The sequence below is a fragment of the Leptosomus discolor genome, chromosome Z, assembly GCF_034619465.1.
Source record: "Leptosomus discolor isolate bLepDis1 chromosome Z, bLepDis1.hap2, whole genome shotgun sequence".
Classification (NCBI taxonomy): Eukaryota; Metazoa; Chordata; class Aves; order Leptosomiformes; family Leptosomidae; genus Leptosomus; species Leptosomus discolor.
In genome coordinates, this window is record NC_141419.1 from 5,919,061 (window position 1) to 5,941,228 (window position 22,168).

Genomic DNA, 22,168 nt, shown 5'->3' on the forward strand with positions numbered 1-22,168 from the left:
TGTGATGGATACTTGAGAATGGTAATAGATTTAAAAAAGCAAATGGCAATTTTATACCTGTGTTACGTAATGTTTTATATGTGTGTGGTCTTTCTTAATGTAAAACTCTTGTATTTTTGTGGTTTATATATGCAGCAGGACTGATGGCTGTGAGGGTGCACGCTATTTTGTAAAATATTCTTAGCCAGTTTTCCCAAGGAGGAAAAATCTGAAGTATTCACATTTTCATTGGCTTGTACCTGCATGTACAGTATCGGGGCAGCAAGTGAAGATGATTAAAGCCAGCTTGAAAACATTTTTGTTTTTTTCTGTGCTTGAGTTGAGCTTCTCAAAACGTCCAGCCCAAACCCAAAAAAGCACCAACCCTCCCCACCCCAAACAGAGATGCTGGGGAAGAGGAAGAAATCCTCTTTTCTCTGAAAAGAGCAGGTTTTGACTTGAGGGAAGAAGTACCATGATTAACACGCAAGCGGAGTACCATCAACTCAGGGCTCACACAACTAGCTGAGCTCTCTCCCCTGCAGCTGCACACAGCCACCCGCAAGCCTACGGAAAACTGGTCTTCATGTCTGTTCTTTAGGTGACCCCTAAAAACATCCCCCAGTCTTTCATATTCTCACTGTTAGGCTTTTTTTTTTTTTAGCAGCTTAAAATTTACCTTTTGGATAGGCCTTGGCCAGGTTTTGCTGAACATGAGTGTAAAGCCGCAGTCCGAATAATTTCGGTTCTCCCGCAGCCGCAGGAATGCTGCGTTCACCCACACCCCTGAGCTGCGAGTCTCTCTTGTATATAAAAGTGTCAACTGACCTGATTCTGCCTCTGCTGAGCCTGGTTCTTTGCATGCTGAGAGTCCTTAGCTTTCAGGCAAACACTGTTCCCGCTTGACATTTGGGACACAGCCCTGCTACAAAGCAGATGGAGTTGGTCTCATTTGGATGAAGGGCTCCCAATCCCCACACCTGAAGTGAACAACTCGCACCGCTGACAGCAGCGTTTCACACAATCTGTTACACTGTTTAAAAACAAGGTAAGTCAGTTGAGGTTTCACTGCAATATTTTATTCGGGAATTTACATATACACAGGATAAAGTAGACCGCAGAAGTCTGACTTCTTGCTCACGCCGATGAGTTAAAGCAGTTGTGTTCTACTGAAGATGAGAAAAGAAATCTGACCCACCCACTTCTTATGCCTAGATTAAAATGTCAAAAGCTAGCCAGGAAGGGGTACCAGGATTACACAGGAACAAAAAAAAATATGAAAAAAGTATAAATTAGGATGTCATCGTCATTTTAAAAGTGTAAGAAACCTTGCAGTGGGCTCTCAGCCCTTGATAAGTTAACTCTCAGTTAGATTGTTAAAAGTTAAATACATCAATACCACATATTAGACAGAAAAGCCACTCTGAAGTGCAAGTTTCACATTCCAAACAGCTTGCCCCCACACTGCGCGAGAATCCTGCTTGCTCACGGGGGGAGGGAGAGGGGTCTTCAAAATGACTTTGGTTCCAATGAGGGTTGGCGAGCCAAGCACAGCGAGGCCTCAGCTCCGGAGAACTCCACTCAAGGGAAGAGGTAGCAAGGCTTGCTTGCCCCTGGGCTTGGGTTAAAATCCAGTTCCTCAGCACCGAACAAGGTTTCCACCCCTCTGCTAACCAAAACCCCTACTAATACTGGAGTTGAAGTGATGCTTAAAAAGGCCTGACCTTACAGGCAGTATTAAGTACAGATTTCCCAAGTTCCTCAGTCACACCTCTGCTAAGACACCCAGCAGGACATTAAGTGCTACCCAGAAGCATTAGTGGAGGTTTGTGCAAGGAGGGGGTCCACCCCAGAAGTGTGCATTGACTGTGCTAAATACAGGGGAGCTCATGTTCTGATCACTGAGGTTTCACCGTGTCTGACAGTGAAAAGGCAGAGATGGGTCTTGGTTATGGAAAGAGGTTCAGGCTGGGCAGCCAGCCAGAAAGAAAAACCCTGAATGTCTCATGGAGCAGTTTCGAAGAACAGAACAGAAGGCAAAAATGGTCACAACGCAAGGGATCATTTCCACATCTGAGTGCTGAGGGACTGATTGCTTCCCTGGGCACCTCCTCCACCCATCGACTGTCCATATCCCATCATGCCATTAGCTCCATAGAAATTCATCCCAGCCATCTGCTGGGTCATCTGCAAAGGGGAAAGGAGAGAAGTCAAGGCTATGTCAAGGAGACTGCCAGCCCGCAGCAGTCAAAAGTAAAACTCTGGCTCCCCAACCTATTACAGGCTTAAGTTCTTCTAAAGAGTTATGGTGAAGAGAAGTCACTGGCTTCTCAGGTGCACGCCCATCTAGCCAGCTAAGGAAGTTTTCATTTTAGGCGACACTGCACCGATTTTTGTTCTCCACCAAGCACCAAGACCTCTGAACAAGTTACTCCTTTGGGATCCCTCAGTTTGTCTGCCCGGTCAGCAGACCTCACCCAACCCCAGGAGCCAGGCTACGAAAGCACTGAAGTCTCCAGGTAACAGGTTTAACTGCCCGGGCCTCCCCTGCCCTCCATCCACCTTTGGGTCAGCAGAAGGTCACACCTCACCTGAGCAATGTTCCACTGAAGCTGCTGTGCTGGTTGCACGCCGTAGACGGGCTGGGGAACTGCTGCCATGCCAGCTACGTAGCCAGCCTGCTGCGCAGCCATCATCCCGTTGGGGACGCCAATGACAGCTGCCTGCACGTTACCCACATATCCAGCTGGTATGGCCATGGGAGTCACCATCCCTGCAGCTCCAGGCTGGGCCATCATTCCCACTGATGGTGCCATCATGCCTCCCATCATGCTGCTGGAGGGGGCTACTCCTGGAAAGCTAGTATATGCTGCTGCAGGATATGCCATCTGAGCTGGGGCCATGAACATTGCTCCTAGAGAAAGGCAGAGAAGCGATGAAGGGGAGAACTGCTGCATCCATTGTTGGGGCTGAAATACCAACCTTTGAATTGGAGACTCTCACAACATTCACTTGGCCATGACATCCAGACTAAGCTGCTCAATTATGCTACTCACCAGTTCTCAAGAAGGACCACCTACATCCCCACATCTCTGTAGCTCTTGTCAGTGATCAGGACACCCCACCCACTCCGAATTAGTGTACTGCCGTTCGACAGCTCTATTCTGAGATCCGTTACCTTGCGCAGGCAGCTGAGGTGTTTGAGAGCCGTACAAGGAGAGGATAGAGTCTTTAGAGAGCTGCTTCTTCCCCACTTCCTCCCCTTTGCCTCCCAGCTCAGGGAAGAGATTCAGATTTTCGGGAACAGAACCGGCACTTCCAGATGTTGGCATAGAGCCGGTGACCTGCGACAGAGACAGCACAAGTGCAACAGCCACGTTCAGGGAAGACAGATCATCATCTCATTCAAGCATCTAACTCGGCTTTGTCGAGCACCAATGTTCCCCACTTACCTTCCTGGAGTCAGAGTTTGATCCCACCGATGCAAAAAGATCAAGATCCTTCTCTAAGCTGCTAGGCCTGCCGTTTGTAACCGTGGTCGTCACAGGAGCATCTGGGAGAGACAAAGCTGTGATGGATGTTCACACAGATGGCCTCAGGCCGAAGGGCAGCCTCCTTGCCAATTAAGCAGTTGGCGCATATGCCATCCAACCCAGTGACCCGGCCTGTAACCCACTTCAGCCAACATACTGCCAGCTCTTGGCTCGTCCTTCTGGTGCTGGGAAGGAACTGGCTCCGAGGACCAAGGAACAGCACCATATCTGTCCTATTAACCTCGGAGCAGCCAGGAGCCACGCTGTGTCTGGAGCCCACTACAGCAGCTCCTGTAATACTACAGGCACAGCCACTGCACCAGCATAAAGGAAAACAGACAGAAAACTTCCTGCTGCAGTGCTGAGCCCTGTGCTCGAGTTGCAGTGGAGGAGTTTAAGCAAAACACTCTAGTCTTCCTATCAGCTATTGTTCACCTGACATGGAAAACAAGTTCTGAAAGCTCACCAAATTCACAAGATCAAAGATGGGTGTAGGGTCACTGTCACACACGCAACGAGGCTGGAAAGGCTCTTACCAAGTCCTAGCAAGTCGATCACTGGTTCAGTAGATTTAGGAGAACTTTTTCTAGACTGCTGCGTTTCTTCTTTCTTTTGAGGCTAGGGAAAAAGGACACCAGAAGCCTCGTTCAAATTTTGGTTTTACTCTGATACACTAGAGGCTTTCATGAGAGATTAACCCTTAAAATCCCTTTTTTCCCAGGGGACATAAGTGCTTCCAAAGCAAACAATTGGAGCGTATGACATAGTTGTTTTACTGTCCCATTATGCTGGAACCCACTGCCAGATACAAGTATGCATGCTCTAAACTAGGAAAAAAGTAACCGCTCAAGCTGGACAGCTAAGCAGGGAGTAGCTGGATTCCAATCTGCTCTACACTGCAAGGCAGAGCACATCTGCTTAGTATCTGGTTGAGCAGAGGAAAACAAGCTACTACCATTAGTGTGACTCAATGCATCCACTGCTATGACTGAGGCCAGAAAAAATGCTTCCATATCAAGCTGGATTACCTCTGTTCTGCTTGAGAGAAGTCTTTACAATTGATCCATGACCATGCCTTTTGGTCTTACCATTTTCACCTTCTCAAAGATGATAGGTTCCAGTTTTCTTTCTGATACTGGCTCATTACTCCTTTTCCATTTGTCATCCTTTTCTTTCTGTAAGAAAAAAACCTCAACACTGACGTGAAGGTGAAAACTCATGTCACCATACCAAAAGAAAGTTCATACAGAGCTTTACAGGATGCTGTTACTAATCTAAAAAGCCTCAAAGATACAGCTAAAGACCTGTATTTGAAGCTAGTCCTGCTTTGAGCAAAGAGTTGGTCAAGATGGCCTCCAAAAGGTCCCCTCCAATTTAAATTCTTTCCATGGAATGACTGAATTCAGTCAGCCTTGGAGAAGAGATTAGTCACTAATACAGGAAACATTTAAACTGTCTATTTTCATAGAATCACTGCTTACTCATAAGACAGACATACACTTGTGTCTTAACATGCATTCAAGCTTCTGTAGAAGTGATGAGAAACTAACCCTAAATGCATTGATGTCAATACTTCGGTCCATGTATTTCTTCTTTTCATATTTATCCCGAATGAAGCTCTCCACAGCTCTGCAAGCAGCTTGTTAAAGACAAATGATTCAAGAATAGAAGACTTACGTAGTATTATTTGACATGTGGATACAAGGTACAGGCTGTAACTAAACTAATGACTGTTTAAAGAGCATTTCCAGCAGTAAGTTTCTTAAAATACAGTGTTGGATCCACCTACTTTAGCTACTCAGTTTCTGCCCTTAGGTTATTCCAAGCATGACTGTGCTATAAAAGGTACATCAAATTGGGGCTTAAATTCCTAGCATATTTTCTTCACTGATGCATATTTACTTCAACCATCACTTAAGGGCATACGTGTCATTAGCACGAATCACAGTGGTCAGAAAAATGGATCCTGCTCATACAAAAGCACCTCAGTCACCAGCTTAAGACAAAAACGATGGTAGAGAGGTGCTCCTATGTTTCTCTAGGTTCATATCACTATAACCCTGTTGTGCTCAGCGTCTACAAACCCTCCTGTAAGGTAAAAGTTACAGCTTAATTTTTTCAGAAGTGTTAAACCTTTTTATCTCTCTCCACCGAGAATTTTAAATGCTCAGCACTTGGCAAAGTCAGCCCTCCTAACTTGCCGCAGACTCTGAAGTGCATCTCATGCAACAGCTTCAGGTTGCAACACCCGTGTTCCTGTTCTCCACCCTCACAGCTCGGAAGCAATCCTTTCAGCTCTCTTCTGCTTCGGTCTGTAAGCAAGCAGCCTGCAGGTGAAGCAACGCCCAGAAGGTGCCTAGCTAGGAACTCCTTCTCACAGCTGATGCCCGGGCCCACGAAGTTAAGCCTCCCATGCAAGGAGCGCAGCTACAAAGCGACAAGATGAAAAGACTCCGTGTTTCCCCAGCAGCAAAGGAAGAAAGGATGCTGATCTGTTTGAGGTCGTCTGAAGTTCTCTGGCAGGTAGGCTTCATAAAGACGATTCGCTTTTCCATTTCCCATCTCTTGCATGCACTGCAATTCAAAAGAACTCTTGAGCCGTTTGTTTCACAGGCATTAAAGCTCTTACACATATTGGCAGGCCAGGCTACCAAGCAAGTGTCTGTGTTAACTAGGAGGCACGCGTAGACTTTTGAAGTCTGTTCTGTACCTGAAAGCTGCTCTTCAGGCTTTCGGTGCACACCTCCTAGCTAGGAATCCCTGATGCAGTTGCTATGATTCCCCCCGCCACCCCACCCCATACAATTAGCCAGTCCTAAGCACCACAGCACAATATTTATTCAAAGAAAAGATAAATATCACGTTAGTCTAAAGTCACTCTGGATGTCCAGGATTTGACTGCTGGAAACCTCAAGGAGAAGAGGTGGGCAGCAGCTCCAGACAACAGCAGCCTTTGGCAGTAATACAGAAACTTGCAGAGCATTTGTCTTTACCCTCTGACATTTCAGGCTCTGCAAACATCAGAGGGTAAAGACAAACGCTCTGCAAGTTTCTGTAAAAAGAAAAAAAAAGATACGTAGCTTGGTATCTTCTTCCTGCTTCACTTCCCACATCTTTGGCCTATTCAGACTTTGTTTACTTTCAAGTTTATGAAGCCCTGCTAATGGAACAACACTGTTCATGTTTTGCTCCCGTTACCTGTATCTGTTCTTGTGTCCACTGGTCAAGATTGACAGATTTTACCCTGGATATATGAACTCCTAAATTCCTGTGGATCCCAGCACAACGTATACAGATGAATACACCGATATTCCAGGATGCCCATCGTGGCCCTGCAAAGAGATACAAGAGTTTCATACCATCAAGTCAACCTGTAGTTGCCTTGAGCAACTGAGAAACTGTACCAAGTGAACTGGGACTGAGGCGTCTACATTTTCATCCAGATTAGAAACTGGAATTAGACCCCAACAGGATGTTTAAAGGTTGTCTCCCAAGCATTAAACTTAAAGCTAGTATTTTATTGCCTCCCTCTCCTATTTTGAGAGCTCTACACCAGACAAACTCTAAGAGAAGGAGGGAAGAAAACAGGCATTCAAACCACCCGAGACACTACAAACCCCTGATTTCATCTTGCTTAAACCAATGTAACAGTCATGTCAATATAAGTCTGTGTTCCTGCATTAGCAGTGGAGAATCTTTCTCAGATAACCTTATTGCAGTGGAATCAGTTCCAGAATATTCATTACTGCTCTAGGGAAAGCAGCATAAAATACTCAGCATTTGACACACAGACTGCATCATCCAATCTTCTTCTGCAGGAAGCTACAGCTGAGTAAGTAGCGCAGCACAGACAAAGCCCAGTATTTTGGCCACCAAAACCGTAGAGCCAGGGGCAGAACCCCAGGTTGCAACCCTGGCACAAGACCGATCAACAGTTCACCTCACAGTTTCTACAGCTCTAATCAGATTCATGGTTTGCATGCGGCTTTCAGACAGACAGGAGAGCTCCAAGGTGTAGAAGGGAGATCATGCCAGGGGAAAAAAGCCACAAGGGAAAGATTAACAAGCTTAGTTTTACTCACTGCAACCAGCTCTCTGAAGGAAACCCAGCAATGCATTACCCAGGGGATGGCAGAGGTCCACAGGCACTCCCACCACTCGCAGCCCCCCTCCCAGCCAGGACCAACAGACCCTGGCCATCGAAACCCCCAGTCCCACTGAAGGAAGACCAGCTTCAGAAGTAGTCCTCTGCAGTGCAAGACAAGCAGGTTTTAAAACTAAATCATCTGGCTAGAGCTGCCAGCCAGCCACGCAGTTCAGGTGGCCAGCTTCCATCACGGGTTGGATATCACTGTCCACAGGTACTGGCCAAACAGCCACAGCAAAGCCAGCCTGCAGCAGGGACCCAATGGCCTCCAATAAACCCTGCTAGCCCTTTTTATAGGCATTACAGGCATGATTGCAGATGAAAAGTTATTCTGTCTTTTCTTGCCATAGTTAAAATAGCAAGCCTCAAAGCTAATGAGACTGAGGTGGGAGGGGGAAGAGGGGGGAAGTGTAATTTCAAAGCCCTAAAAAAGCAGCACTGTATTTGACTCTCATAGCTATGCTCGATGGCTGTTAACAGTTTAATTCCTATTTACTGGGAAAGTCTAGAGTACCCTGAGGGATTCAATGCGGCTAATGCAATCATTGGCTCATGGTCCCTTCCAGGGCAAAGGAATGCAACCTCTAACTTACCTCCAGTACCTATTCCTGCTAATTCGTGCCATGAATTTTAAAAAAAAAGCCTTTTTATTAAGTCTTCTGGCCTGTCCTGCCATTGCTTTCTGCGTTATCACTAGAAGAGAGGCCCTCGAGGATGATACTAATTTGATGAAGCTGATGAAAGTCACTTTCCAGCTTAGGAACAGCTCCTGGTGAAGATCTTGAGAAGCATATTCTTGCCTATACCTCAGTTTCTTTATTATACCTACCAAAATCTAGGACTGAATGGATCAAAGCAGGGGCCAATACTCCTAGCAGCACGTAAGTACGCAGTTAAAAAGTAAGGCATGGGAATAAAAGGTTGTTTCTGTGTGATGCCTGTAGTACACCAAGGTGAAGCCAGGAACCCTGATCCTTCATCTGATTTATTTGCGGAGTTCTCTCCCAGATATACCCTGAAGGCTATAACGTGAGACTGCCAGCAGGATTAAGCATGAGATTCAAGGTTAGATTTAAACTCTAGATATATTTAGCCTTTATAGGACTAAAAGGATTAGCAGTCAGCTAGATACTACATCAGGGCTGTAGTAATCAGCTCACTGGTTTGTCACATGTGCTAGCTCAAGCCACTGCAACCTCCCACCCTGCGATACCACAGAAGAGAATGACTCAGTCTGTTATACCCGTCCCGCTTCAGCGTTACTTAATTTGTGATGCAGGATCTGAAACAGCAAGGGCTGAGTACAGGAATAACAGCTGACCATTGCTGCAACTCATAGACCCCAGCTCTGGAAGACCCCAGTACTGAAGCAGCTTCATTATGACAGTGCATATTAAAAAAAAATAAATAAGTAGGCTTTCAAAAATCCTCCTAGCAGCTAGCATTTGTTTTGGTGATAAATACTATTATACAACCAAGGGTAGCTCTCTTCACCAATGCTTAGCCCAGCCAGGGTTTGGGTGTCCTTGCAGTGCCAACAAGTGCCATAAGAAAGGCTTCAGATCTATGGACTAGAGGAACTGCCAGAAGCCTGGGGATGTGGGGTCACTTTTGTCCAGAGACAGGAGGAAGATGGTGATCCCAGAAGCTCAGCAGTCTGCTCTGACACGGTGGTGACTCTAGAGCCACACAAGCAGGGTATTTGGCCAGTTCTCTGAAACGCTGCCCAAGTTCTGCAAGGCACTTGAACTTGAACTCTAGATCTGAGCACCACATGCTTTTGGATATAACTAGTCATTTCTTTAGCCCAGTTACACAGCCCTGTATTCTATCAACATTGTGATGAAAAGATGAACAAGACATGGCTACAGCCCTCAAGAGTGAAAAGCTACTTTAAGATAAGCAACTGCACAAGAGAACCACTTGCCCTGACAGCAGCGAAGGGCTGACACAGCAAGGGGCAATGCAACAGGGAAAGAGGCACTGCTCGAATGATCAGCACTGAGCAGAACAGCTGTCTGTCTGCAGCAGTGAGGCAAGGGAAATTCGTCCAGCTGACTCAAACTCCAAATAACTTCACACTCATTAAAATTATCATTTGATGCCTTGGGCAGCGAGGAACATCACAGAGTTTTTCTGTTGCTGAAAGCAAGGGCATTCAAAGCAAGACGGCCTGTACTAAGCAAGCTGCCACCAAGGAAGCCGTGGGCCAAAGCCCAGATGTCCCAGCCAGGTTGGGTCAGATGCAACATGCAGAGGCACCAGCCCAAACACACACTCTTACTAGACCTTCAGCTTTGCCACCATCTAACGCCCCCATCCATTAACCTAAAACAACATTTTTACCGCTTCATCTCTTATAAAGCACTCAGGTTTTAGAGCAGGGGGGATGGGTTTTGATGCAAACATAAACAAGCCTCCCACTTCCCTCTTTTGAGGCCACAATGAAGGAGCTCGCACTAGAAATCACACAAGGAAGTGCCCAGTAACGATCTGGCTGGGGAGAACTTTGTACAGTCATTTCCCCACAGTTTCACATGCCATTTTCAAGGCGACTGACTTGCAGAAAGCCCCAGGTGATATTTACAGATGTGAGTTCAGTCACATGTTGCAGCATTTAACTTGCCCCAAGCTGAAGACTGTAGAGAAGCTACAGTGACCAAGCATTGACAGAAGGGGTAAAATGCCTTCGTAGAAGTTAGGGCAAATTTTTTGAGAGAAAATTATACTGGTAAGTCACTTCAGAGAACACCACAGCAGTGTTTATCAGCACTGTCAAGGCCACCATGGAGCACTATCTTCCCTCTCAGCCTCGGTGCACGCCCTGACACTTGCCACTAATTGCCTGCGTGAGGGAGCACTTTGCCCTCCAGGTTCAGTGAATCATGGAAACTTATATGGCAAAGGGTTTTAGGACAAGGCTAACAGAAGCTTGTTAAACCTCTAGAAAGAAACATGAAAGAAATTGGTCCTTGCATGAATACTCTCACTAATGTTATAGAACCAGTTCCCTTGAGGCTGGCATCCTCACAGCCACCAGATGGCTTTAGAGCTTAAGGCCTAAAGGAAAACTGACTTCCCGTATGCAAAACTGGGAGTTTGCTGCAATGACAACCAGTATCAGACATGCAAGCCTGATGCTGCAGTCACTTTTGTTTCAGTACTATGGCTAATTTTAACATCCATGGTAAGCAAGTTATTTGGCACTAACCCAGGCTGGGCATAGCTTGTTCTGATTAAGCATCTCGTGCCCCTGCACATCACCTCGCACGTGCACAGATCCTTCCTGGAGAATGCCAACCATCTGCAGGTGAATACAAGATTAAAGAAAATGATAGTTTTGAGTAAGAATCAAAACAGATTTAAGAACTCAGCTATACACTCCGTTCTAGCATGATATTAGGGCTAGATCAGACCACCTTGGGATATATTCCTAGCCTGGCAGTGGTTGCAGGAAGATCACGAGCTTAAAAAGCATCTATTGCTCAGTCAGTTTTCATTTTAGAAAGCTGCATTGAATACTTGAGTGTATTCCTGAGCGAGGATGCATCACCATCCAGCAGAGACTTGAGAGCTATGTGCGAGAAACCCAGCTGCCCAGTCAGTGCTTCCACGAGACAGTTTCACAGCCTGTTTTATATCCCAGCCTGTCAAAATAAACACCACATACCAAGCTGGTCATACCAGCTTAAGTTAGCATGTAAGCCGGAACCATTAATGCCTACAAGGACTGCTTGAATGATCTGCCCTTACTGAAAAGGCTCCTAATTCCCTTTAAAACCCCAGCACAGCCTGGCTAGTCCACTTCACATCATGTCTTAGACACTTGCTGAAAGTTCACGCCCTTGAGTGTTTTTAATCAAGGAATCCCAAAGGGATTCACTCCTCACCCTTTATTCAGACATCAGATTTTGGCTCAAGCTACTCATGCAAGTTTCTTCAGCAATAACCCTCCAGAAGGCATTTAAAAATAAAACAGAAGTTGGCTGCAAAGCCACTGCTCTTTTGAGAAGAGGGGGGTCAGGAAAAAATAGATGCTTTCATCGGCAGGAAGGAGAGAGCATCGCTATTCAAAGCCTAATGAAATATTCTTAGTGCAAACAATCGTTTGACTTGCAGGCTCCCTGCCTGCAAGCACTCCAGCAAAAGCCCAGCTGTAACAGGGAAATGTGCCTGCTCAGCCCATTGATCCCAGCTAACACTGCTGCATGTGTTGGCCTGCGGCACCGTACAACCGTCCCCTCTCAGCACTCGCAGGGGTAGTGGATGTGGGAAATTCTCCTTGGAGCCGGATAATCCCTGTGAGATGACACTCACATCCTCTCGTACAAGCCTTCACCAGTACTTGGAAATTTCTCATCGAGAGAAAGTTGAAAAGCCCTACTTTTTGCAGAGCCAAATGAGGAAATAGCCAAGTATCCAAGGGCTTCCTTTGACTTGTGGTTTCCTTATTCTGGAAAGAGATTGCTTAATGGCTTACTGAAATTCATTCCGCTCATAGAAAAGCTATGACAAAGGCTGTCTTACAAAACAACTTCCTCTGCTCTTTTTCGTAGATGTCTGTTCTACAGTCAAGTGTTCAATTAGTTTGGGGAAACGAGGTAAACTCCACTGGTGAGTAAAAAGCACAGAAACTCAACGTCAACTTCTCTAAATTACGCTATTTAGCTGTCAACACAGGCTAGTTAGTTACTGGCCTGGGCACACATCCTGATGCAGGGCTCTGCTCCACCCCCAGATTTAGTATCAGGCTAAGCTATTTGTGAAGTTTTCACAAAGCCATTGGAAGGAACCCAGTGAAACAGGGATGCTAAAGCCTAAAAGCTCTGTGGCAAGGGAGTTCGATAAAGATACATGCCTAGTTAAGCAGTTCAGTGGTTCAAAAATTCAACTTTATGCCATCCTTTGAAAAAGGAAAGGGCTGTTTGGGAGGGGGTGGTTCTTTGTCTTGGTTGTTTTGGGGTTGGTTTTTTTTTTTCAGTAAAAGATTGCTGCAGTAATTACAGGCTTTAACCACTCTTTGCAGGAAGAAGGAAGAGCCAGAGGCATCTACGGGGGTTGAGAATATTGCTTCCAACAACAGCTTGGAGCTTTGACCTAAAAATCTTCTTGGCTGTATTAGCAGCAACCAGTATACTGCCTCCTTCCCCAAACCATGTTTGTTACAGGTACCTCACTGGCTCCGTTTCCTCTCAAGAACAGGCTTTGAATCTTCTACAGTTTACCAGAAACACATAACATTTGAGTGCTCAGTGTCCTTGAAGCAGCTACGCAGCAACATTTGATCTAACTTTGAGTAGCAGTAAGCTTGCAGAAGCAGCCTTCAGCACACACCTTATCACTGTTACCATCTTGTTCTCTGAAGAAGCGCTGTGATGGTACAAACGCAGATGGAGCAAGGTGGAGGAAATTAAAATAGATGCTGTGAACAGCAGGGTGGGTCTTTCCTGCTGTTTAAGGAAGTGATGTTTATTACTTCAGTAAATAAACTGTGAAAGTGACAATTTCAAGCAGAGCCTATAATAAGAGCCCATGCAAGAGGACCAGCTAACTTTACCAATACTGATGGCAACACAGCCTACAGGTGTAAAAATCAGTCAAGTTCCACAATCCACCTGTTTCCTGTGGTCACTAGGTTTTGACTAAAACTACACACTAGTCAGTGCTAGAAGTTGCTAGGGTAAAGGCAGCAGACTTCAAGGAAGCCTGAATTTCCATGCAATGCAAAAAATTTACATACCTGTGCCCAAATGCACATGTAAACAGAGCAGCAGGATGGAAACTCACACTATCACTACTATTTTACACCATCAAAATTCAGCCTAGAATTTCTTCAGCACCAAATCCCTTACAAGATGTCTTTAGCTCTTCACTGCATGTTAAAAATATTTAGACCCTATTTTCCAATCTCATTTGAGTACTGGAGACATGTAGAAGTCACCAAGTCCTTAAAATAGCTCCTAAGAGAGGAAGGAGTCTCAGCTCCTGGGCCACTTTTTGCTTGATTGAGAATCTCTTCAGTATCTAGAGCTAGACATGAACTATTTTTCACTATCACAGTTACCAAAAAGGACTTGACATTCATAAGGAAAGGGCATAACCTGGCCAGTAAGGAATGGCATGTTTTGCCAAAAATAGAGGTAAGCAGTTTAACAAGGCACTGGAGGTCCGATCCTACCACAGGTAAATCCAGCTTCGCAGTCAGAGGAAGCTTTGCTCTAAGACAGTTTCTCTTAAAAGGTCAAAATTTGTCCTAGATTTCCTGGGACACATGAAGTAATCACTATTCTGGATCAACCTGAAGGAGACTAAAGCTATCCTTGATTCTCTAGTTGGTTTTGATAACCTACTTGCATTTTGAGAGACAAATTACCTTTAAACTGCAGAGGCATCTTCTGAAGAGGCTGGCACACCAGTTCCTGAGCGTGTTTGGTACCTTATGTAATTCCTCCAGCAGTTACTATAGGAACAAACTTTTACTAAAGTTGCAGCTAAGCTCTGAGGATCACATGGCATTTTTGGGCCCTTAATTTACACCCTCTGCTACACAGCCACTCAGCACAGGGGCTCACCATTTCACAGGTGGGTCAATATAGCTGGTACAGAAGAACAACGCTATTAAAGCTGACATGGTTTGCCAAGATGCCCTCTACTTGGAGGACTGTCTTTGTTACCTATTTCTGGCAGAGGCAGAGACACGCATCCACGTATGTGAGTCAGAGCTCTGCATATCTTTTCTTAAAGGAGGGTATCTTCCTACAACTCCAAGCACAAACCAATTCCAGAATAAGTCCCCACTGAAAAAGCTGATGCTTTTTTTCCCCCCCTCACTTTGTGCTTGAATGGGAAGTTACAACTTCAAGCAGATCTGCGTAGGGTCAGGCTCACAGCCAGACAGAGTTGTGTTCCCTCCCAGCCAGTCTTGCACCACAGCAGCACTGCTCAGACTCCTCAGATGAAGATCACTAAGGGATAAAGCCAGCCTCACAGACCAAGTTAGTTTCTGAACATTAACACTCACTTGAAGTTAATACTGCTTTATGCACAAGACTAGTCCTTTCAGACCTGACTTTAGAACAGTCGAGCAGTTCAAAAGCAGAAGAGACAATGTAGTGCTCATTAAGATAACTGCAGAATCGTGTGACTGCAGCTAAGAATTAAAATGAGTATACAAGCACATACACATCCCCCCTCTAACAAGCTTCCATTATGTAAGACTGAAATTTCTCCCAGTACAAGATTTTCCAAGACAAGCTGAGCAGCTTTAGTCCTACCGCTCCGGTTTCTGAAGCCCACTGCAGGCAAACAGTATGCATCACTACCCACTGCTCAGTTTTCCCATAATGATAATTTCTTCATCATATGCAGTTGTTCTAGGCAGCTATTTAAAAAGTTACTCTTCATGTTGCTTTCACTGAAAAGGAAATTCAGCTGCAATTCAATAGTCTGCTAATGGAGGAGTTGAGTCACAACGGATTTTTGTTGAATATTAGCAACGTGTTTTATATTAAATCTAGTCTGGCTGGACTAAACCAACTGTAATAAGCTAACTCCTCCATTTCCCTGGAAGTCACCCTTCCTTAACTGCACCTACTTCAGCCCCCAACTTTTTATCCTGCTCTTCCTGCTTCCTATCCAATATTGAACCACCTACTTTCAAAGTTCTACCCATCTTTCAGAAAAGGCTGCTTGAAGAATTAGATCTGGGTGAGTGTTGTGTTCAGCAACAAATAGTTTCCCATCTAACCACTAAAGTTCGAAGAAGGGGTTGATTTTGGCATGGAACCCACAGTTCTCTCAAGACACAAGGGACGAAGGGAAGAGTCAGACAAACCAGGAGGAGCACAGGGCAACCTTAACTGATGGACAGATACAGCAGTCCTCGTTGGTGCTCCCTGTGGAGGAACCTGCCGTTCCGACGTCAACGAAACTGGATCCAAGGAGCCTGTTGGATAGATAGGACTGGAAGAGCAGAGGGGAAGAGTTTGGGAGAAGGAGAGAATCAAATATAATTAGCTGTATGTTACACAAGTTCAGCACAGAGCTTGAGTCAGAAATACAGACAAGAACTCAGTTAACGTAAGTGCCTCTCAGCCCAAGATATTTTCCATTTACTGGAAGACATCTGAATACTTAGGTCAAGTCCAACTTGCCCAGATGACACCATATCCTTCTTTCATCTACATCGCAATTTCAGCCTCCAGACTGATTCTGATGGTCAGCAGCGTGACAGATACTCGATAGAGTCACACTGCTTCAGTTGCGCTATCTTACACACATGTGAAGCCACAGCAGCAACACAACTGCCCTCAAAGGCCCTTCACCATGAGAGATGCGCTGGTAGAAGGGATCCCACTCTCACTCATCAACAGCTTCTCTTTTAAGGTGTTTTGTTCAAGAGATTCATACAGCAAAGGCCTACAAAAGAGGATTATGATAATTCATCACTCCAGCTTTTAATGAAGACAGCCACTCTACTGCCTTAGCTGTGCTGGGGAGAGTTGTGCCACTGCAGGTGTGCAGTGCTGCTAGGACTGCACGCTGGACCATGGCATCTGATCGTTGATGTTAGTATCGTGACAGCATTCAGAGTTGCACGTGAAAACCGCCGAGGCGAGTAACCTTTGACAGCACTTGCAATGGGAAATCTGCTGTTCTGCGCCTAACTCTGCCAGATCACGTCCTGAAAGGCTGCCACAGAGCTCCCGAGTCCCTTCTTGATCGAGTAATGAAGACCCCTCTCACATGCACAGAAGTTTTCACTCCTAAGCTCGGCTGCCAGAAAGCCATCTAGCCACGCTCTGCTCCTGCACAGGCTGTACTACTTACTACCTGCCCACCCGCTTTCGATCCCATCACGCAGTTCACCCACAGTTACTCTGGACAGAAAGTCTGCAAGGCAAAGAGGAAGCAGCAGGCGAGAGATCTCGCCCAACTTCCTCCAAAATAAGAGCCTCTAACCACCGCAGTGTTTGTTGCTGCAGAAGCAAGAACGACCCTGAGCTTTCTTTCCCAGTTTCCTTGTCTTTTTTCCCCCCCACTCCAACCACTTAGACCCAGGACATTAACAGCTGTCTAGGGAAGCAGTTGGGCTCATGCTTCTGCAGTTCTCCTTTCAGGCTCATCTGTGTAACTCTCAGAGTTATGCAGACAAAGCACGTGAAGCCATCGCTGTCTCCAACAGCTTGTCAGAAGAAATGCATTGGGAAGAGCAACATGCCCCATAGAAGTTACTTGAATCCCAGACATATGAGACATATGAGGGAAGGAGAATATATTGGAGAAACTAGTTTTCCACCCTTTTATCACACTTACAGATGCAAGTTGGACTAGGAATCTCTTACACGCACTGCCTGCTGGAAAGCAAGCAATAGCAAGAACCCAGAAGACCACCTTCTCTCTCAGCAATCACTTTGACGAGGGCAGAAGAGATGGAAGATACCCATCTTTTTACCAGCATGGCATAGCAAACGAGATGGTGTTTGCTATACTGGTCCCAGAGTGCAGGGCCCAACCAGTGGCCAGCATCAGAGAGCTGATGTTCCTGAAAACCAGACTTTTACCCTAACACTGAGAGTTTCTATAGAGCACAAAATCAGGCAGGTACACACTAGCACCGCAGCTCACACTATCGGGTACTGTAATCTCATTTAGTTCTGTACATAGAAGTAGAAAAAAAATACAGTAACAAAACCCAGCAAGTAGCTAGGTCATTGGGAACATGCATAATGGAAGTGTGGGTGGCATCTGAACAGTCTCTACCTATGTGTCATGCTAGCTTTGAAACGCTCAGATCAAGCGCCAAACCACTACAAAATTCAGTAACTTCAGCATAAAAACAGATGGTCAAAAGCCAGTGTTTTGTTGTAAAAGCGTCTCGATAGGTGCTGTGTGAGCTGTCAGGTTCTCACTCTGCCTTCAGCTTTGTTGAAACGCCTGCAATAATCCATATGATGCTGAACGTGAGCTGACCAAGGAGGGAGCCGGCGTGAGGACCACCTGCCACCACCGACCAACCCCCCTAGCATCATTTCCTAAGAGCAATCAGATTTCAGCCATGACCTCGGCAAGCTACTACTCACAGAACTGTACACAAGCACGTTCTTCGTGTGCCTCAACTAGCGTAGCCAGACTTGCAATCGGCTGAAAAGAGCAACCATCAGCTGTACAGAAAAGCAGCTGTTCTTCCAGGTAGTGCTGGAAACGTTGAGGGAAGCCCTCCGGAGTTAGCAAATACCACGTGGTCTCATTTGCAGAGAGTTTTAGTTATTAAGCAGCCATACAGCAAACAAAATGAGCTCTTTACTCTGCACATGTGCACCTGGGGCTCAGCTCCATACCCAAAGCAGAATGTTGCAGTTCCTTTCAGTGGCAATAAGAACATCACGGTCCTACTCTGGCAGGGGGGGTTGGACTAGATGATCTCTCGAGGTCCCTTCCAACCCCTAACATTCTATGATCAGGCCTTTCTTGCTACAGCTGCAAGCCAGCTCCTGTGCTGGGAGGTCATGGTCATCAAGCCACAGTAACCGAAATGCAGCCCAGTACGATGCTTTGACTGGCACCACCTCCCCAGTCAGAGAGCTGGCTGGAGAGGTTACTGCACATACACCTCCTGTGGCCCCAGACTCCGTATGCTGCCCTCAAGAATGAGATTTCACATCTCCATGAATCTCATTAGCACAGTGGATAATTATTTTGCCAGATAACTCAGTACAACAGAACATTACTCTTCATCACGGATGCAACCTGCTTTCCCAGACACAAGCAGCTTCCAGCTTTAGCAGCAATGCTGAACTGTACACTTTGACTTCTATGCATAATTTACCACAAAACTGCGTTTCCAGGATGTATGATGAACAGGAGAAGCTATACAATCACACCAAAACAAGTAGCCTAGAACTGTGATAAGAATTTGTTTCTACAGTGTGTACATGACTGCCTCATGCCTCAAAATACAAGATAGCTATTTCTGCCCTTGGCACTGGCACTAGGAGCCAAGAGATAAGTGATTTGCAAGTGAGAGGAATATTCTGCTCTCTGCCAACAGCACCACGTTCAACCTGCATGGCCAACCAAAGCCAGGTGTGAAACATCACAAAATACGCCACCTCCAAGATAAGACAGGCTGTCACGCCATGGTTACTATGTTTTGAGATTTGTTTTTTTTCAGAGCAGGGCTGAAAGCAAACCTTAATAGCACCACTTTTAATGCTGTTCAGTGGTGCTCTCTGCAGTTTTTAGAGGTCATACTGAGGTGACTAAGTCTCCTACCTACAGATAGGCATCTAAAGACAACCCCTGATCCAAGTTCATTTATTGCAGCTATTGAGAAACAAGCCTCAGGTTCAAGTCTCCAAGTCATCATTACAGCTCATTAAAATAGGATTTCAGGTAGGCGTGGGCATAACCTTAAACCCTTTTGCTATAGAAAAGCAAAGCATTTCACAGTAGCAAGCTACAGAAAGACACCTGCACCACCACAGAACAAGTAACTGTCATTTTATCAATTTGTTTTGTCTTCTGGAATTCAAACATTTACATCTGACTTCCTCCCTACCCCCCTCCCACTCCTTTCTAAGAAAGGTAATGATCGCAACATGCCTCGAAATCAATATTAAGTGGAAAAGGAAACACAGGACAAAAATCTGAAATTCCTTCAGTGGTACATGGTTCCAGGGCTAGGTTAAAACTCCTTTCTTTTCCTTACACACTGTATCTTCAACTGCTGCTCCCATCAGATCCTCCAAAGATGACTCGCTGCTCACGTTACAGCTCCGATTTACAGGATATTACTCCTCAGCAGGAATGCCCTCCAAAATTACACAACACCAGCTTTCCAAGTTCCTCTTATTACAAGGCTTCTCCACAAGAGCAATCCCCACATGAGATTAGGTTTTTTCCCGCTGACATCCGAGATCAAGCCCCAGGAGGGTGAGAAAGCCGCTGAGGTTCATAAGCGGATCCTGGGCAGTCCGCTACTCAACTCACTTGCCGAACAAGCAAGAACAGCAGACGCGGGCTTAGAGGCACTGTGAGCCGTTTCTCCAACGGCAGCACAGCCGGCTACAACTAACTGTGAATTAAACTCGGCTGAAGCGAAATCTGGGTTTGTTTTTGGTTGGTTTTTGGTTTGTTCTTTTCACCCCACTCAACCAAAGGTGAAACCACTTGCCGTGCTACGAACCCCCAAACCACCCGGGCCCCCGCTACAGCGGCCTTAAGCAGCACCACTGCCCCTGCCCGCAGCCGGAGCGCTCCCTGCCCGCTCCCAGGGAGGCTGGAGCGCGGAGCCGTCACCCCCCAAGCCCCAGCCGGGCCTGTCCTCCCAGAGGAGGCCTCCCACCCCCCGCCGTTCCAGCGGACCCCAGGCAGGGGGGGACACCGGAGGGCCCCGACAGCCCACTGCCTCGGCAGCAAACCACGGGGAGGGAGAGGGGGGCAGCGCCCTGCCACACGCTGCCACCGAGGGGGTGACGACCGCGCGGGCCCACCGGTCCCACCAGGCCCCGCCGCCCCCTCAGCCGGCGCGGCCCACGGGGAGGCCGCCGGTACCTTTGGCCTGGCAGTCGGCGCAGTACTTGTTCTCCTCCTCCACCAGCAGGCTGGCCAGCACCGCCTGGTACCGGTCCACGTCGCGGACCGACTTGCCCGTCATGGTGCGGCCGGCGCAGCCCGCCCGCGGGTCACGGCGCCGCCGTCCCGGGCACCCGACGCTTCCTACTTCCGGCCGGCAGCGGAGGGGGGCGGAGCGACGAAGGGGAGGAGCCAATAGGCGGCAGCGCGCGCGCTTTAACGCCTTTCCCACCCCACCCTCCCCCCTCATGCCGCTCCCCTTCGCCGTTGATTCGCTGCGACGCGGGAGCCAATCGGAGGAGGCGGGGCGGGGGCGGGGGCGGGATGAATGGGCAGGGTCACGTGACGGGCTGAGCCGGGGGCGTGGGGCTGCGGCGGGAGGGGAGGGGCTGGGAGGGGGCGGGGCGGGGCGGGAGGTGTTGAGGGGTGTAAGGAGGTTGGGTGCGGGGTTCGGGGGGCTTGGGGGGGCTGGCTGGGGGTGCTGGCTGGGGGTTTGGGGGGCTTAGGGGTGGCTGGGCGTGCAGGGGTGCTGGCTGGGGGTTTGGGAGGCTGGGGTGCTTGAGGGGGCTGGGTAGGGGTACAGGGGTGCTGGCTGGAGGCTTGGTGGGGATGGCGGTAGGATGGAAGGGGTGCTGTGGGATGCGGGGGGCTGCTTGGGGGGGCTGGGGGTGCAGGGATGCTGGCTGGTGGTTTGGGGGTGCTGGTTGTGGGATTGGGGGTGTGGGGGGGGGCTGGCGGGGGGTTTGGGGGGGCTGGGGGGGGTGCTGGCTGGGGGTTTGGGGGGCTTAGGGGAGGCTGGGGGTGCAGGGGTGCTGGCTGGGGGTTTGGGAGGCTGGGGTGCTTGAGGGGGCTGGGTAGGGGTACAGGGGTGCTGGCTGGAGGCTTGGTGGGGATGGCGGTAGGATGGAAGGAGTGCTGTGGGATGCGGGGGGCTGCTTGGGGGGGCTGGGGGGGCTGGTTGTGGGACTGGGGGGGTGGGGGGGGGCTGGCGGGGGGTTTGGGGGGGCTGCACAGAGGGGTGCTCCCTGGAGAAGGTGAAGAGGGGAGGAGGAGGAGGACGTCCCTCCTCAGCACCTTCATACCTGCCCAGGAGAGCTCCAGGTCTCTGCCCCACAGAGGCACCCGTGACTTGGGGCCACCCCACAACTCTCCTGGGGTCCTGGCCTTCAGCAGCCTGTTGGGCCAGAGACATGCGGGGCCTGGCTCCTCCTAACCCCATTTCTCACCCTGTCCCCACAGTCTGGGACACGAATGTGCCTGGTGCAAGGTCACCGCGGGCCCGATCCTCCTGCAGCTCCTCTGGGGAGGTGAGGGGGACCCCAGGGGCAGCGGGTCAGACCCTGCAACACTTACCCCCAGGTATGCGGGGGGACCACTGCTCAAAGGCAAATGTTCTGGTTGGATTCCTCAGTAAAATTAATGGGAGAGGAAAAGATTTGAGTCTTTTAAACAAGATGGAGAGCAACCAAACCCCGGCATTCCTGCACCGAGGTGCTGGGGGGAGAATTTGAGAAATGGCAATACATGAAAAGCTGCAATCAAATGAGCAGTGGCATCAAAAGCAGAAAAAAATATGTTGCTATGTAGTAATCTGAGAGACACTTGAAATTACATAATTCTTCCAAAAGTGACACTCATGTCCCAGAAAGGCGTGGGGCTCGGTGGTGGCGCTGGGATACATCTGTCTCAGGCACAAGGAGAAATATGCCAGTGGCTCCATGAATGGTGAGGATCCAAATTTAGATGCTCTGAAAACAAGGTGCTCTCAGCCTAGAGCCGAAAGGATTTTTGTCTCAAAACACCAGGTTTTGGTGGAAGTGCTTCCCTGCTGCTGCCGAGGCTCGGAGAAGGTTTTGCTGCCCGTCAGGAGAGCGGGGAGGGCAGGACCCCACCGGTCTTCCCTGTAACAGGCTGGGACACGGGGAGGAAGAAC

General features: G+C 47.9%; 1 protein-coding gene across 3 annotated transcripts; it reads right to left on the reverse strand.

The window, feature by feature from the left end:
- Positions 1-1,036: 1,036 nt before the first annotated feature.
- Positions 1,037-20,335, reverse strand: SMAP2 (small ArfGAP2). Of its 3 annotated transcripts, none has more exons than XM_086480350.1 (10): positions 20,215-20,335; positions 6,711-6,844; positions 6,001-6,086; positions 5,063-5,141; positions 4,601-4,687; positions 4,049-4,130; positions 3,432-3,532; positions 3,158-3,323; positions 2,571-2,890; positions 1,037-2,166 (listed from the first exon to the last, which is right to left on the reverse strand). In XM_086480350.1, the coding sequence occupies exons 1-10, from the start codon at positions 20,315-20,317 to the stop codon at positions 2,041-2,043; spliced, it is 1,284 nt and encodes a 427-aa protein (XP_086336476.1). In that variant the 5' UTR covers positions 20,318-20,335; the 3' UTR covers positions 1,037-2,040. The 3 variants fall into 3 exon arrangements, with proteins under 3 accessions (XP_086336476.1, XP_086336475.1, XP_086336474.1); XM_086480349.1 differs by having other exon boundaries at positions 2,571-2,893; XM_086480348.1 differs by having other exon boundaries at positions 2,571-2,893; positions 3,432-3,547.
- Between the last annotated feature and the right edge of the window lie 1,833 nt (positions 20,336-22,168).